The sequence below is a fragment of the Pinus tabuliformis genome, chromosome 1_2, assembly GCF_031772625.1.
Source record: "Pinus tabuliformis cultivar Carrire ecotype Pingquan chromosome 1_2, CPIR1, whole genome shotgun sequence".
NCBI classification, from domain to species: Eukaryota; Viridiplantae; Streptophyta; class Pinopsida; order Pinales; family Pinaceae; genus Pinus; species Pinus tabuliformis.
This window is the reverse complement of record NC_142298.1, coordinates 1,035,353,751-1,035,369,264: the sequence shown is the minus strand read 5'-3', so window position 1 is coordinate 1,035,369,264 and position 15,514 is coordinate 1,035,353,751. Positions and strand designations below refer to the sequence as shown.

General features: G+C 35.9%; 1 protein-coding gene across 1 annotated transcript in view; it reads right to left on the bottom strand.

Annotated features, from left to right (window-relative positions):
• LOC149209671 (E3 SUMO-protein ligase SIZ1-like) overlaps positions 1–15,514 on the bottom strand; it is a 117,428-nt gene that overhangs the window by 70,356 nt on the left and 31,558 nt on the right. The window contains 4 exon segments of the mRNA XM_089396459.1: positions 7,654–7,722; positions 7,889–8,022; positions 8,568–8,730; positions 13,659–13,737. Of these exon segments, the coding sequence (XP_089252585.1) occupies positions 7,654–7,722; positions 7,889–8,022; positions 8,568–8,730; positions 13,659–13,737 (445 nt within the window).

Genomic DNA, 15,514 nt, shown 5'->3' with positions numbered 1-15,514 from the left:
ATTCTCCCCTAGAATTTCACTAGAAGATTGACTGGGTTTGCAGGCTGGATTTGGGGGAGTATTTTGAGGGTGTAATTGTGCATTTTGGGCATGTGCAGAGGTCCACTGGCAAGGCCTGCACAGGGGTCAGAGCAAGGATAATTTGTGGTGGAAAGCGGCTAGAGTAAATCGGAAGAAATTTAGAGAGGAATTTGCAGATATTTTGGGCAAGCCCGTTGGGGAATTTTGGAAGCTCCCTTTAGCATTTTTGTCATGCAAAAGTTGCGGAATTTTCAGAGCGTTTGGAGGGCAAGAGTTATATTTCTCACTTAGCAACAACAGCAGTAAAATCCTAGGCCAACGCAGATCATGGATTGGAGCCTAGTCAGCACTTGGGCAGCCTAGAACCCACCTAGGTTTGGCCTTGCTTGATGTATTTCTATCAATTGTACTCCATTTCATCACTATAATAAAATGGCTCAGTATTTTGGTGCAGATTTTTGGGTGTAGCTGATATTTTTGGTTGTGTGTTTATTTCTAGTTGCATGTTCATTTTTTTGCTTTTGTTACTACTTAATATTTCCACTAGGAATATTACAGTGCAGTATGGAGGAAATCAAATACCTCAAGTAAATAAAGAAATCGCCACAAACAAGATAAGGGGAAATCAGATCACAAGAACTTCTTATTGACACCCAAATCATAAAAGCAAACATCTCAACCAATCTACATATCTACATTACTCATACTAGAAACAAGTGACTTATACTCCAAAGAATATTGATGTCATCGTAATCCAGTCTTATGATAACAATTCATCCCAAGTTTCCAGTAATCACAAGATTTCACAGAAGATTAATTTGGGACGGTTAGATCACTTCCCAGTAAGAATTCCATACCACACTCAGAAGTTCATATCATTTTGTATCATCGAAGGTGACAATTTCGAGAACAGAGAAGATGAGACATTATGAGATGGAAAAAGATTTCAAGAATTTCCATCCATTAGCTTTAAGGACAAAGCTCTTCTAAAAGGGAAGGCAATGTTATGAACATAACTATGTATAAATAATAATAAAATGATTAATAAGTGTAGTTAGTCAAGAAAAGGCATGTCTTAAAAGGACATGCCGTGCATGAAGAGGTACCTGCCTAGGTATATGAACAAACACTCATTTGTAACCACAGCACATCACATCTCTTGTACATTCAACGTTCTTATATAAATATATTATTTGTCCTATAATGGATATTTACATATTCTTAATATTCCGCTAAGTATGAACTTTGTTCGTTACATAATTTGAGTCATTATGTAATGTACTTATGAAAAAGAATGAAAAGAAAATTGTATTATTATGACTTATTAAAGCATGGGTTTCATGCTTGGGTCATCATGTTTCACGTCAAAGTCCACATTGAGGTCTTCTAAGATTTATGTTGAGTCATTGGAGCCATTGTACATTTAATAAGACCCTTCTTGGGCTTTTGAATCATGCAAAAATAATTATTTTGAGTCAAAATTGAATTTTGTCATCTCCACACCAAGTTGGCCTCAAGAAGGGTAATTCGACCTCACCAGAAGCCTATATATTGAAGCAGTTCTATTCATTTCGAGGACAATCACACACACAAGTTCGATCTCCTAGAAGAAGTCATGAAAAAGTCGAAGTTGCAGTGGAAGAAGGATAATTGCAAGATCAAAGGTTTTGGGTTATCTCTATCTCTCAAACGTGTGATTTTTTGGGCTACGACATCAAGGTCGAAGTTTTGTTAAGCCATCAAGAAGTTCTGTTACAGCATGAAAATCGAAGCACGACATCAAGGTCAAAGTACGGCATCAAGGTAGAAGTGTTGCTTCAAGGTCAAGGAGCTAAGTGCTTCAAGGTTGAAGTTGTTGCATTAAGATTGAAGTTTCTAGATCGAAGTGCTCCTACTGTTACTATTGCATCTAGGTTGAAGATACTACTGCATCTAAGTGCTCCTACTGTTACTGTTGCATCTAGGTCGAAGAGAGTACTGGAAAGTGATCATCTGCTGAAAAAGGAAATGGATGACTTCGTGTGGAGGAAGTATGTGTCTAAGGCAAGAGTCTTTGATTATTTCAGGAAAACTATTGAAGGAAGAGTTGTTCACTGGGTTTTCCCCAAGATTGGGGTTTTTCACTGGTTGTCTGCCTACATCTGGTGTCCTTTATCTTCGTGTTATTGTTTTGGTAATTGCTTGATGAACTAAGATAAAAGAAGAACATAAGAAATTAATAAGAACACAAGAATCTCACAAGTATTTATCAAGTATAAGAAAATATTTCTGCCTTAGAGATTTTATAACATGGTATCGAAGCTAAGGTGAAAAAGAAAGAAAAAGACAGGTTTAAGATCTATTGAAAGAAACATGGTATCGAAGCTAACGTGAAGAAGAAAGAAAAAGACAGGTTTAAGATCTATTGAAAGAAGACTAAGGAATCTCAAGAAGTTGAGCAAGGGATCATGGAAAATATCTTACTCCATAAAGGGAGAGAACAAATTAGAAGGAGCATCTAATCCTCGAAAAGAATAAAGTTTTAGATCTAGTCAAAGGAAAAGTAAAGAAGCCTACAAATGAATCAAGTGAAGCAAAGAAAGCAAAGTTTAGAGAAACAAAGATTTTGGCCATGAACCTAATAGTGGACGGAATGCATGTATTCAAGAAAGAGTTAGAATATCTTTAGTAATCAACAAGGAAAGTGAAGAAGAGAAAATCTCGAATGATTGTTCCGCTCATCAAAAAAAGAAAAGAACCTTCAAAAAGTCCAAAGGGCCAATGCTACAGTGGTCAGAAGATGGGTTACTATAGAAGGGATTGTCTTGAGAATCCAAAGAATAAAAGAGGTAACAGGGATCAAGCAAACTTTGTCGAAGAAGTTTCACCAAAGAAGAACAAGATGGAAGGAGCCGAAGTCAAAGACCTATTTGTTAAGGACTCTATCCCTTACGTATCCCTCAAGTTTGGATTAAGAGGGAGCCCTCACCACTTTCCAAAGATAAGTATCTTACTTCTTGTATTATCTTTTATATTTGGTTTCCCTTACTTATCTAAGTTTGTTTATATTAAATACTAATCACATTTCTATTCATATTTTCCTTGTTTAGGAAAGGCTTACTGAATACTCAAGGATTATGAAAGAAGGCCTCACAATACAAAGCATTGGGATTACAAGGTTTGTTAAGAAACAAAGGTATGCCATAAGCTTTGTTCTCTTCATGATAATGGGATATTCATTCTTTTTGGTAATCTATTCTACATTACTAACAGTGTTGTGTCCACCACTCTTGAATCATAAATATTCTTGATTGGGTGATTCATCATTAGATAAATCTACCCTCCTCACATCTGTGATTATTCTTGTTGAACCCTAAAATGGTTCTCTATAAAACCCTAACTTAAGGGTATGTCAATAATAATGTGTGAAAAACTAGCCTACTTAGGGTTGAAGTCTAAAGAAAATGGTTAATGCTTTGATGATGTCATGTTTGGGGTTTTGTTATGGTTATGAAAACCCTAACTTGTTAGGGTTGAATGGTGATATCTGAAATCCCAAACCTTTGAAGTTTTGGTAAATTAGGGTTTATTATGTGTTGAAACCCTAGGGTTTGGTAGGGTTTATGAGCAAGGTGCTTAATTTAGATAATGTCCTAGGAATGAAACCCCAGGCATATGTTTGTCCATCTAATCAAATAAGTTAGATGTTTGAATGTATTTGTGTCATTGGGTTTGACTAACTTATGTGATTATGATATGCTTGTGCATGATGATGGAATCCTAGATATATGTGTTGGCCTAACTGTTGATGGTCATAAGTCTTAGGGTTGGAACTAAGCCCTAGTTGAAGTTTGATACTCTAGGATGATAGTGTTTGTCAGTTCTAGGGTTTTGTAACTAAACCTTAGTAGAAGCTCAATTCTCTAATATATGATGACATTATTTCAAATGTGACAATCTAAGATTTATGAAGTATTGTTGAAATCTGAAATTGAGTTGTGATTGGTTTTGATTGTTGAAGCTTAATGCCTCATGTTTGAAATCTAGGGTTTGCACAAAATCCTAGTAGGAAGTCTAACATATGAATTCTCAAAGTTGTTAGATGCTTTGTTGAAATTATACTTGTTTGAATTGATTCGAGGGTTTGCTATATGCTATAAAAGAGTTTTTCATATCTCTAAAAGAAATATTGAAGCCCTTGATATAATGAGATTGATAACTTGATTGAGTTGTTAATGTGATTTAGGGTTTGTAACAAAACCTGGGCAAGAAGTTGAAGTATAGAAATAAAGTCTCTCTTTGATTATGTTTATTAAGTCTGATGCTTCCATTATTGTATGATTTTGTTATGGTTAACTTCATGCTTCTATAGATTTGACTGTACTTGCTATCTAAGTCGTGCAAGTACATAATCTTCAAGATAGTGAAGATGTTCGTAAGTAAAGTTGATATGATAAGCATGATGAATGAAATGATTTGAATGATGATGATCAATATGACTTTGATAAGAAGGATGGAAGCCATGAAAGATTCTCCAATATCATAAGAAGAAGTTGACCTCCCTGAGTTATGAGGAACTCTGGATAGAAGAAATCTCCCTAATTAAGATGGAGGGCATATCATAGTCTTGATGGACACCTTGAAAGAAGAAATTGGAGAATTCATTTTGAGTTGTTGCTGAAAGAAGGAAATCAGGATTCGATTGTCGAATATGTTGTTGCATGTGAAGTACAGAGGAAAGTCATATGGTTGACGAATCTTGTGTCAAAATTTGTTTGAAAGTCTCCAAGTCCTACTGTGAGAAGCAACATCAAGTTGTCTGAAAAACCTCGGAGGCTTGTGTTTACTTATGTACATGTGAAAGTTTGTTACTCATTGGGGTTGTGTTTGTAAAGGTAAATCTCTTGGAGGTTTGAGCATGGTTTACATGATGGTTACCGATCAATTTGATCGAAGGAGATTTGTTATCGATGTTTGATGGGGGATGATTTGCTACCAATTTAAATAATTGGAAGTGTGGAGCCTTTGTGGGTAAGACACATTGCCTGGGAGGACATCTGGTCGGCACTCTGTGTTGATGTCTGGATCTCGAAGTAGGGAGGGTGGCATTGGTCATAGAGCTTTGACCTCAAATATGCACCTAGATCCCTGGGTTGATGGTTAGCACATAAGCCTTATGGTACCTAGAGAGGTTGAAAGCTTTAGTCCATCTTAGTCCCACTTGGATAGATTGCCTTGGTCAAGAATCTAATCCATGGCATTGCGGTGCCTAAACTCTTCATAGTTCAAATAGTTTGAGATCTTCCTTGTACTTGTTATGAATACCTTCCTAGTTAAGAGGGAGTGTTGAAAAATGTAACTAGGTTCGGTCTTCATAAATGTATTTGATTCATTATGTAATGTACTTATGAAAAAGAATGAAAAAAAATATATATATATTATTAGTATTATGACTTGTTAAAGCATGGGTTTCATGCTTGGGTCATCATGTTTTAGGTCAAAGTCCCCATTGAGGACTTCTAAGATTTATGTTGAGTCATTAGAGTCATTGTACATTTAATAAGACCCTTCTTGGGCTTTTGAATCACATAAAAATAATTATTTTTGAGTCAAAATTGAATTTTGTCACCTCCACACCAAGTCGACCTCAAGAAGGGTAATTTGACCTCACCAGAAGCCTATATATTGAAGCAGTTTGATTCATTTGGAGGACAATCACACACACAAGTTCGATCTCCTAGAAGAAGTCGTTCCTATTCTAATTTATTCTTTGCATCATTAGACTTCTTGACTTGCGCAAGCAATTTTTGACTGTGATCTTTGAAGCAAAAAAAAATCTTCATCGAAAATAACTTCGTCAAATTCTTTTTGCATCTTTGATATTGACTTTTGACTTTCCTAAGCATTCAGGTCTTTAATGACTTCAATGTAATGTCCTGAAGTGTCACATTCTTCTTCTTATCGAGAAAAGTCAAAAAACTTTTTCTCATCGTTTAATATGAAGGTACCTAGTTATTCAAACTAGGGTAAACCAAAAATCACATCAATCTTTTCTTCAAACATAGTTACGACATTGAGTTTAGATATACATTCATAATCATCAATTGTCATTTGTAAGTCATTAATTTCATAATGTTTCTTGCCAAAAATATCTTCTCCTTCACCTAAATTTGCTTATAGAATTGATAACTGATTTGCCACATTAAACTTGATGTAATTTTCCTTGCTGCTCATATTCATAATAATATTGATCTCTTTTCCTCGGATACTCCCCTTTAATGTGAATAATTTCCAATCTGTGATTGGAAAACCTTTATAGGAAAATATTCCTTCATTTTTAAACTATAATTCATTCTTGGTCATGAATAATGAAATACTTTGGACTTTTAAAAGTAACCACTTTAAATTTTAAAATATATATTTTATATACCCTCATATATCTATATATATATATATATATATATATATTAGTATTATTAATTACACCTTCTTTTACATTACCTTTTATATATATAACTTTTTCCTTTTTCCTTATCTTGGATACTTTATTAACAACATTTGTTATCCGCTTATAAGTCATTCTTCAACCATTAGTATCCTTATTTTTGTTTCTCCAAAATTTAAAGCGTGTAATGAATAGATGTGATCGTATACAAGGAGAAGAAATTTTTGTGAATATGTGACTTTCTAATTCACTGTATGATCTGGAATTTAACTGTATGGACGGTGATGATGGCAGAGTACAGTGGTGGCTATTTGGCAAATACAGGGCAACTATTCCACAGTGAACAGTAATTGATGGTGGCTGTACAAAAGGGCAGACGATTGGCTACAGTAGCAGTGGAGGCAGTCACCAGCGGACCATCGTATAGCAGCAATTAAGACAGGCAGGGCAATAGTGATTGTGTAACAGTGATTACGATAGTTGTGGTTCTGTACAACATTTTTTGTTGCACGAGTTATTTCCTTGTGGAATGAATGATGTACGGACTGCAGCTACTGTACAGACTGCATGATGTACAGAAATTTCTATTGGCCATACAGCCGCAATGTTGCAAGCAGTGGGTTTGAACAGGGTGGACTGTTAATTTGCTGCAAATTCGTTGTACGGCACAAAAAGATAAATTTAAAAAATAAAAATGCTTACACATGACTGACAGATGATCTTTTTTTAAATCTGCAGTGGTATATTTTATTTTTATCTTTTTTGTGTTTCTTCAAAATTTATCTTTTTCTTCCTTTTTTCCCCATGTTTTTCTTTCTTCTTTTAATATAATCACGAGTTAAACAATCCAGAATACTTGGAATATAGTACTAGAACCAATTTATAGAAGTAAAAATGCATATAGAGTATGAATGAATTATTTATTTATATTATTTATATATTTATGTTCATAACAGGCACACTTTTGATCAAAGATGCCCAATATTTACATCCAACAGGTTATCCTGATTTAATTTCAGTTCCAGTCATATTACAGAAGAGATCATGACATTCATTGTATATATCTTCCATATTTTGCTTAGCAGTTTGTAATATTTTTTTCTGTAGCTATAAGACATTTTTCAATAAAAGAAAACTATAATAACAATGATATTTGATTTTGAAATCATTAACAACTAAACAAGCAAAATAAAATATAGACAACCTACCCATCTACAGTCATGGGTATAGTAATCAGCTTCGTTGGGAGTAAAGGCTGTGCCACAGTTACACAAAACCTGTCAAACATCATTACACATTCAGTATCCAAAATAAAAATATAACTATAGATGAAATTATCACAATGCTATAACATACTACCAAATAGTGAATTAGGAAAAACACACGCAGTTAGCAAAATCAAATAAGAAAACATGATGCGCAAGCTAAAGAAAGAGAATATACGGATCCCCATGATTGATGCGACAGATATCACAGTAAAATTGAACGGGAATCTCCGGTGGAACACTTTCAACTGGCTTTTCTGGAACAATCACACATCTTACATGTTGCCAAACTCCACATTTGGCTTCATCACACTGCATCATCACATTGAAATGTTAACTGTGACAATAAGTAATATCAAACAGCCAGCCAACACAATCTATATTATAAAAATTGCACTTTGAAAAATAACATTAGTAATAACATTTTCTTACAATCTATACTTCTAAGTTCTAAACAAAGTGGGCTAAAATCTAACAGCCAGCCAACACAATCTATATTATAAAAATTGCTCTAAGAAAAATAACATTAACAGTTTCTCCTAATTGGCACTTCTGGGTTCCACACAAAGTGGGCCACTGAGCTTAAGAAAAGATATTGAAATCATTATAAAGTCCAAAGATTCATTCCCCTTTCTAGCCATAGAATTATTTCCCAAAAGGAGGGTATAAAAAGAAAAATTAATTTCAGTTGGCAACATTTCTCCAAAGCACAAGTATTCAAATGAAATAAACTTCATGAAGAGTTGTATCCGCCTATCATATGCCATCAACATAAATGAGCAAGTGCAATCTATACAAGATAACTTTTACCATAAAATTTTGAGAAAAAAAGGAGCGTCAAATGATAAGTATAATACTTGAATCATTGTGTCACTGTCCATTGAGCTTCCACATGGACAACACGTCTTTGATTCAGGTATAACAGAATCCCCAATTACATCTGAACGTACGATAGCATTAACACTTGGGCCATTTCGACTTTTTGATGCTAAATCAGAAGCGCCAGGTCCATGCATTTTCCTGTCAAGGGTGGGCATGCAAAATTAAGCTTTGCTATTCCATGGAACATAGAAACTATAGCAAAGTACACCCATTGAATTTCAACAAAGCTCTTGACCATGATATTGACAAAAAAGTTGGCAGATAATAGATGCAATATATACATACATCAAAAAAAACTAAATGCAGAAAGCAACAAATGAAAGTGCATGTACACAAACCTTCAACATAAGGAACCTGGAAAAGAAAATAATGTCTTGCTAACACCCAGATTGCCTGCGCAACTTGGAGGGTTAAGACCCAGCTAGATTCCATCATGCTGAAGGTACTCAAGCTTCGTCAGACTCCAGGAAATATATCTACTTTTAGCAGTTCTATTTTATAGGAGCCACAGTTCAAAGGTCCCAATATTATAGATATCTACACATTCTTGGTCCTTTCAAGCTCATAATGTAGATGAGTCTCTTTCGAGCAACATGCAATGAGTTTCATAACACTGTTATTTTTAGCAGTTAGGGTTCCACAGCTTCCATGCCATTTATGAGCACATATTAGAAAAACGAGTCTAATGAGACTGCTTTCATTGAAATGCAAGACACTGATATTTTTAGGAGTGTCTATTTTCAAACATGATATATTTGGCAGTGGTCTCATATTAATTTTCTTCATATTCCATGTTCCTTATTTTTAAGACTTGAACTGCTATTTTTGGCAATTCTATACTTTAACAGTTCTGTCCTTAGCAAATACAGGATACAGTGTTAGGGTACTAGTGTGCAGTCATGGAATTGTTTCCGGTTCCATTTGACAGATAATGGTGATTTGAGTTAGGAGGTTCCTTGCTAATTTAACCATATCCTAAAACCCTAGCTCATTTTCCTAAACCCTAGGTCTGTTTGTTAATTTACCTAGCTCAAACTCCTTGTTATGATTGAAATGTAAGATGTCCCAAAACCCTACATGTGTCAAACTGGTGTTGGACGCATGTCCCATCAAATCCATGTCTGACATGTATTACACGAAACGCAAGATCCCCAAACAAGATGTGCCAAACTCGTGTTCAACACATGCCCTGGTCATGTCCCAAGTTTAGGATACGTATCCCATCAAAAAGTGTGCAGGCTCTTAAAAGGTGATCAGTTTCCTAATGATATGGGTTTGGACAGCAGTGTTGCATTGGCATTAGCCAACTAGGGATGTGTTTCCTGATGATATGGGTTTGGACCACAGAGTTGACTTGGCATTAGCCAACTTGGATCTTACTGAACTAGTGCTATAGGGCCAATCACTTTTGATGATGATGATTTTTTTAGGGTTAATCCTCCACACCAACAGATGCACCAATTGGAATCAATATAGAGGAAGAGGAGGAAAAAGTGAAGAATGGAGAGAAGAGCAGTGGCAATGATACTGATTTTGATGATTCTAACTTGGAGGACCACTGATAGTCATGAGCTATCAGATTCTTCCATCTGCAGTTCTAGTATCTACCCTATTTTGTTTTTGTCGTTGGCATTCCCACCTAGAGTAGCAATGACTCAGTAACTATGTAATACATTTTGATTTTGACGACATAATGAGAAAATTGCAGTCTATGGTCGTGCGTTTTTCATTTGATCATCATTGAAGTAGTACTAATAAGTGCTTAGTAGTAACTAGTATGTTTGAATTTGTGTCATCATTATGTAAATGTTCTAGTTTCTAAATTGTAACAAAATTTGAAGCAAGGTGTTAGTGTTGTGAGTAAAGCATAATAAAGGCAATGCGCTCTGCTAGGGTTTCGACCTGCAAATTCTGACTAACTCACACAAGTGTCCTCTTTCCAAACCCTAACGGTTTCCCCTCTGCGGAAATTCTGACGGAGGGTATGAGCACGCACGTGGGGAGGGGAGATATCCCCTCCTACTGAAATATTGCAGCAAGGGAGTCGAACTCTCAAGGTGCGATAGTGGCATCCAACGGATCGGGATGAGGAGCCAAATGAACCCTAGTGTTAGGGGCACAATCGTAGGCTAGAATATGAGGACAATGTCTACCAAGAGCAGTTAAAAACCCCGATTTGTAATTCCCAACAACAAACTGGAGATGTATCGGAAATTCATGAAAGATCATGCATTGATTTGTAAGTTCATTGGTATCTAGCCATCAAAATGAGATATGGTCAAGTGGATCCAATTAAAATGGCAGCCAAAAGGGCACATAGATCTGAAGTTGGGGGCTCGAGGCTTCTTTACAGTGATTTTTACCAGTTTAGAAGATAAGGAAAGGGTTTTTGGAAATGGTCCCTATTTCTACTACAATGTCAGAGTCTTCATGCGCCATTGGGTAGAATGCTACAATCCAAATCATGAGAAATTCATCGTTGCTCCGGTATGTGTCCGATTATTTGGACTCTTGATGGATTTCTTGGATCCATAAATATTGGAAGTGATAGGAAACTCTATTGGGAGTTTTGTCAAGGTCGTTGATTCAACAAGGCATGGAAGGTATACCTCATATGCCAGAATCTGTGTGTATATGAACATTACGGAGCCCCTCCCGAAATTTATATAGAGTATCGAGATGACATATGGCAACAGCCGCTGGATTACAAACACATCCCATTCTGGTGCCGGAGATGCCATGAATATGGTCACCTGTACAAGGAATGCCCTCTAAATCAAACAGAAGCCACGGAGCCTCAGACTGCCAAAGATCTGGCCAAATCTCGAGAAGATTCAGAGGGTTTTCAGGATGTCCAAAAAAAGAAATGGAATGTGAAAACCCAGTCTATTTCTGCTCAACCACAATCGAAGAGAGGACCGAACCAGACCAACCGCTTTAAATTTTGATAGAGGAAGATGAGAACGCCAGTGAATCTAGCGACCCAGTCAACAAGGAAAACCCTAAGGCGCAGCCAAAGGGTGGGCACAAACCTAAGAGAAACGCTGAGGATGAACCCCATGAAAAAGAAGCACAAGTAACGCAAGTGGAGCAAGCTAATATAGAAATCAATGGCATAATGGAAGAACTCAGCACAGAAGAACAAGTCATGAGAAGACTGCTAAATGAATGGCGCCACCTGGATGAATGCTTCATCCCTGAAGACCAAAAGAACTATATCGGAAGACCTTCCAACAGTTCCAAGCTAAGCAAGGGTCGATATCGATGGACCAGCGAGATCACTTGGGATCTCATCAAGGACAGGGAGTGGATCTGAATATATCAGGTAAAGGAGGTCATAAAAGGGGCCGAAAGAATTTGCAAGAATCCATACAGATGGTGGGAGATCTGATATGCAAGAATCCATACAGATGGTGACTATGAGATTATTAAGAAATTAAATCAACAGGACCTACACTTTTGCACCTAAAAAATTAAATTTTTATGTGGCCTATGGCCCATAAAGAAGGAAACACAACAATAAAAAGAATTAAATAAAAAAATAGAAAATAAAAATTATTAAAGTCCTTTTAATTTTATAAGTTTTGGTCACATTAAAGAATCTAATTTCTTCATTTTACCACATTAAATTAATTACCTAAGAAATAATTAAAATGTTAATCTAAAGTTCCTTAGTGTCCTTTCGTGGTTGTGATTTCTCTATTGTCAGATGCGGTTAATATTTTTTTAAACCATTGACTATCAGAGGAATGATAAATTAATTTTGGATCTGCGTTATTGAATAAAATCATTTTTAATCTAGAATCATTGCTTAGCAGTGAATTTTCATAATTTTTCATGTGATTTAATTGGTAGAACATATTGCAATTTTGGGTGTTTACATTTAATCATTCATGATTGTCACTATTTGTCACATTTATAAATTGCCCTGGATAACTTGTTTTTTATTTCGTCTATGGTTAATTGAGTATAAAGGCACTAGTCTATAATCATTTATATCTTGTGGTTGTGTCTTATTTTATTAAGATTTATCCATTTTGGTTGACTAGGACTCGTTTACATTCATCAAGTTGTCCATCTTCAAGTCTCCTAGAGTCTATGTTCCATAGACTATTCTCATTCATTCACCTTAGGGACTACCCCCCTTGACTTGTCTAGGAGAGAGTCTAAACGGAGTGAGTCAGGATTCAAGCGACAGCCCTTACTCTGAGCGTTGTCGCGGTGCCTAGACACTTTGTGCGACAACAACCACAAAAGTAGGTCAATGGAATTGAAGAAGAATACAGTCAGTATGACTACAATGTGGAAGTGCAAGCGCATTTCCTTAAAAAATGCTAAAAATAACATATAGAGAGAAAGAAACCAGTGGTAATGTTACTGTAACACGTATATAAGAAACCATGGTATAATACAAAATATTCAATAGTCTGCAGCACGATACAAAATAATAATGGCCTCTTAAAAAGGAATGAGTTAGTGAGATTTCTGACAATGGAGCAAGAGATGTCAGGGGCTCCTGAGTCTAATGACCAGTGGCGATGGAAGCAAACTAGGTACACATTCACTGTCAAAGTCCCCTAGGGCCATCAGTGGATCTGACCGTATGATCCTAGGGCCTGTGTATGGGCAAGGGATACTCCTAGCATCCGAAATCGAAAAGAAGAAACTCTGAAAAGGTTTTTGGCTGCTCCTATGGGACTGGGAGGTAGTCAGGCATGTCAGGGGCACCCTGCTCAGTGTATTTCAGAGTCCTCTCTTATTATAAACTCGTAGAATCTTACCTAATGAGCTACGGTTAAACAATTCTGCAAGTTTGCCAGTTCTGGATAAAAAAATTAAAAAGCAACTACATCATCAATCAATGGTCTGGACTCTGTAGAATATTTGTTCATTTAATTAACAGATCAACTTTCTCCACTGCTCCTGAAACACTACAATACAGTAACTATTTTTGTTTGTCTGTGTTCCAACAATTAACAAAAGCAACTGTAGAAAAAAATCAAACCAACGTGGATTATCCAGTTCAATCTTACTCTCCACAAGACAAATAAAAACTCAACAATTACCTGTAAATATCATCTATAATCTTTGCCACCTCATCCCTCCCAATGAGATTTTTGTTGCCCATTCGATGTAACTTAGACCCTGCCACACACAACACAACATTAAATCTGGAGAGAAGTGGTCCTGTAAATTGTCCAGTAAAAATGCATGAAACAAATCCCAGTTCAGCCCTGACAGACAGGCAATTTGGTATGAATCAAACCAAAATATGTTCTGCCTGTTCTCGTAACAAAATTTATAAGTTGCCAAACATTTCTTAAATAAGGATGGAAGAAGTTGTATTTACTTGCCTAGCAGTTGCCATACATTAACCAACAAAAAGAACCATAAAATAAACAGTAAAATGGCATTAAACCAATTCCAACATAAGAACAAAAATGACTCAATGCAGAGTAAACATATAAATAACAGTTAATCCTATGATCATGAAACCAGCACCAAGGTAACAATTATAAAATCACATTCCAATTAAGACCAACTTACAAGAAAGATATAATCATTACTTTAAAATACCGGTAGCAGGAATGCCCTAATAAACAAAATGACCTAAAAAATGTGGATTAAAATTGAAACTAAAAACAAACTTTGGCTGGCAACACCATCTACTGAAAACCCTTACAGTGTCAAGTTCAAATCAAGAATCCATAAAATCAGCAGAACAGAACCTTCCAGGTATAAAATTTAGTCTCACAAGTCATATTTGACATACTATCATAACCAATGATGTTGAATTCTGCTAGATCTACTAACAGTTCGAAATTTAACAATTGTTTGATTTCATGCCATGTGTTGACTATTTATTATTATGTTTTATAGCTACGGAAGGTATTGTACACTGGCTTGGTGTCTTAGCATGTAGAAGAAGTTTGATTGCCTCTTTAGATGCTTGCTTGGTGGAGTAAGTGACTTTATTATTTCTTTCCTAAGGTTAACCTTAGGAAAAGTACAATAATTAGAGTAATTAATTATTGTGGACTATTAAGCAAAAGTTCTAAGGATAAATAATAAAATTATTTAAGTGACTTAGATTTAATCTCAACCATTGATCTCAAGAGAGGCTTAGAATCTAATCCTAGCCATTGAGATTAGGGTTAGGGATTATTTGCTTAATGAAATAATAAAGTGAATCTAATGGATGAGTTGAAGACACCGTTATGCACAATTGTGAAAACGATTTTCTCAAGAGGGTGAGAGGATCTGGATGACTAAAGAGGATTGAGGAGGAATTGCAAGGGGATATTTCCAGAGAAATTCAAGGGAAACCAAGCAGGAAGAGAAGGACCGAGCTGCGGGGCCAATTTGTTGTGGAAGCTGAATTTTTTTCTTGGGCCGATTTGGCTGGTGTGCAGGCCGTACGATTGCCAGAGAGACCATCAGCAGGGAGAGGGTACCGAGAGCACTCCAAGGAGGCCGAGCTTGTCTTGGGGCCAATTCCAGTTCAGCATTTGAGTTTCCAGGCAACCATAATTTCCAGGGGGGCTTGTTACAGGTTCCCCTTCAGCTGTTATTTCTCTGAATAATTTTCTGAGGGTCAAAACGCAATATTTTCCGGATTTAATATAAATGTAGGAAAAGTGATTTGGGTCAAATTTATGCTGTTCTTGTGACTGATTCTCTTGTGATTTTCTGCTGCTGCATTTTATTTCATAGTTAAGAACTACCAGAGTTTATTTTCGGCAATTCAGAATTTATTTGTGTAATGAAATAATTTTCTGGGTATAAATAATTGTTGGGTAAAATAAATCAGACCTGGCATTTAAATTTTAACATCTATGTGATCCTAAACAAAGTCAAGTTAGTATTCTATTGTATTTTTATGTATTTAAATTTTAAAGCAAGGTAAATATTTCCCAGATGC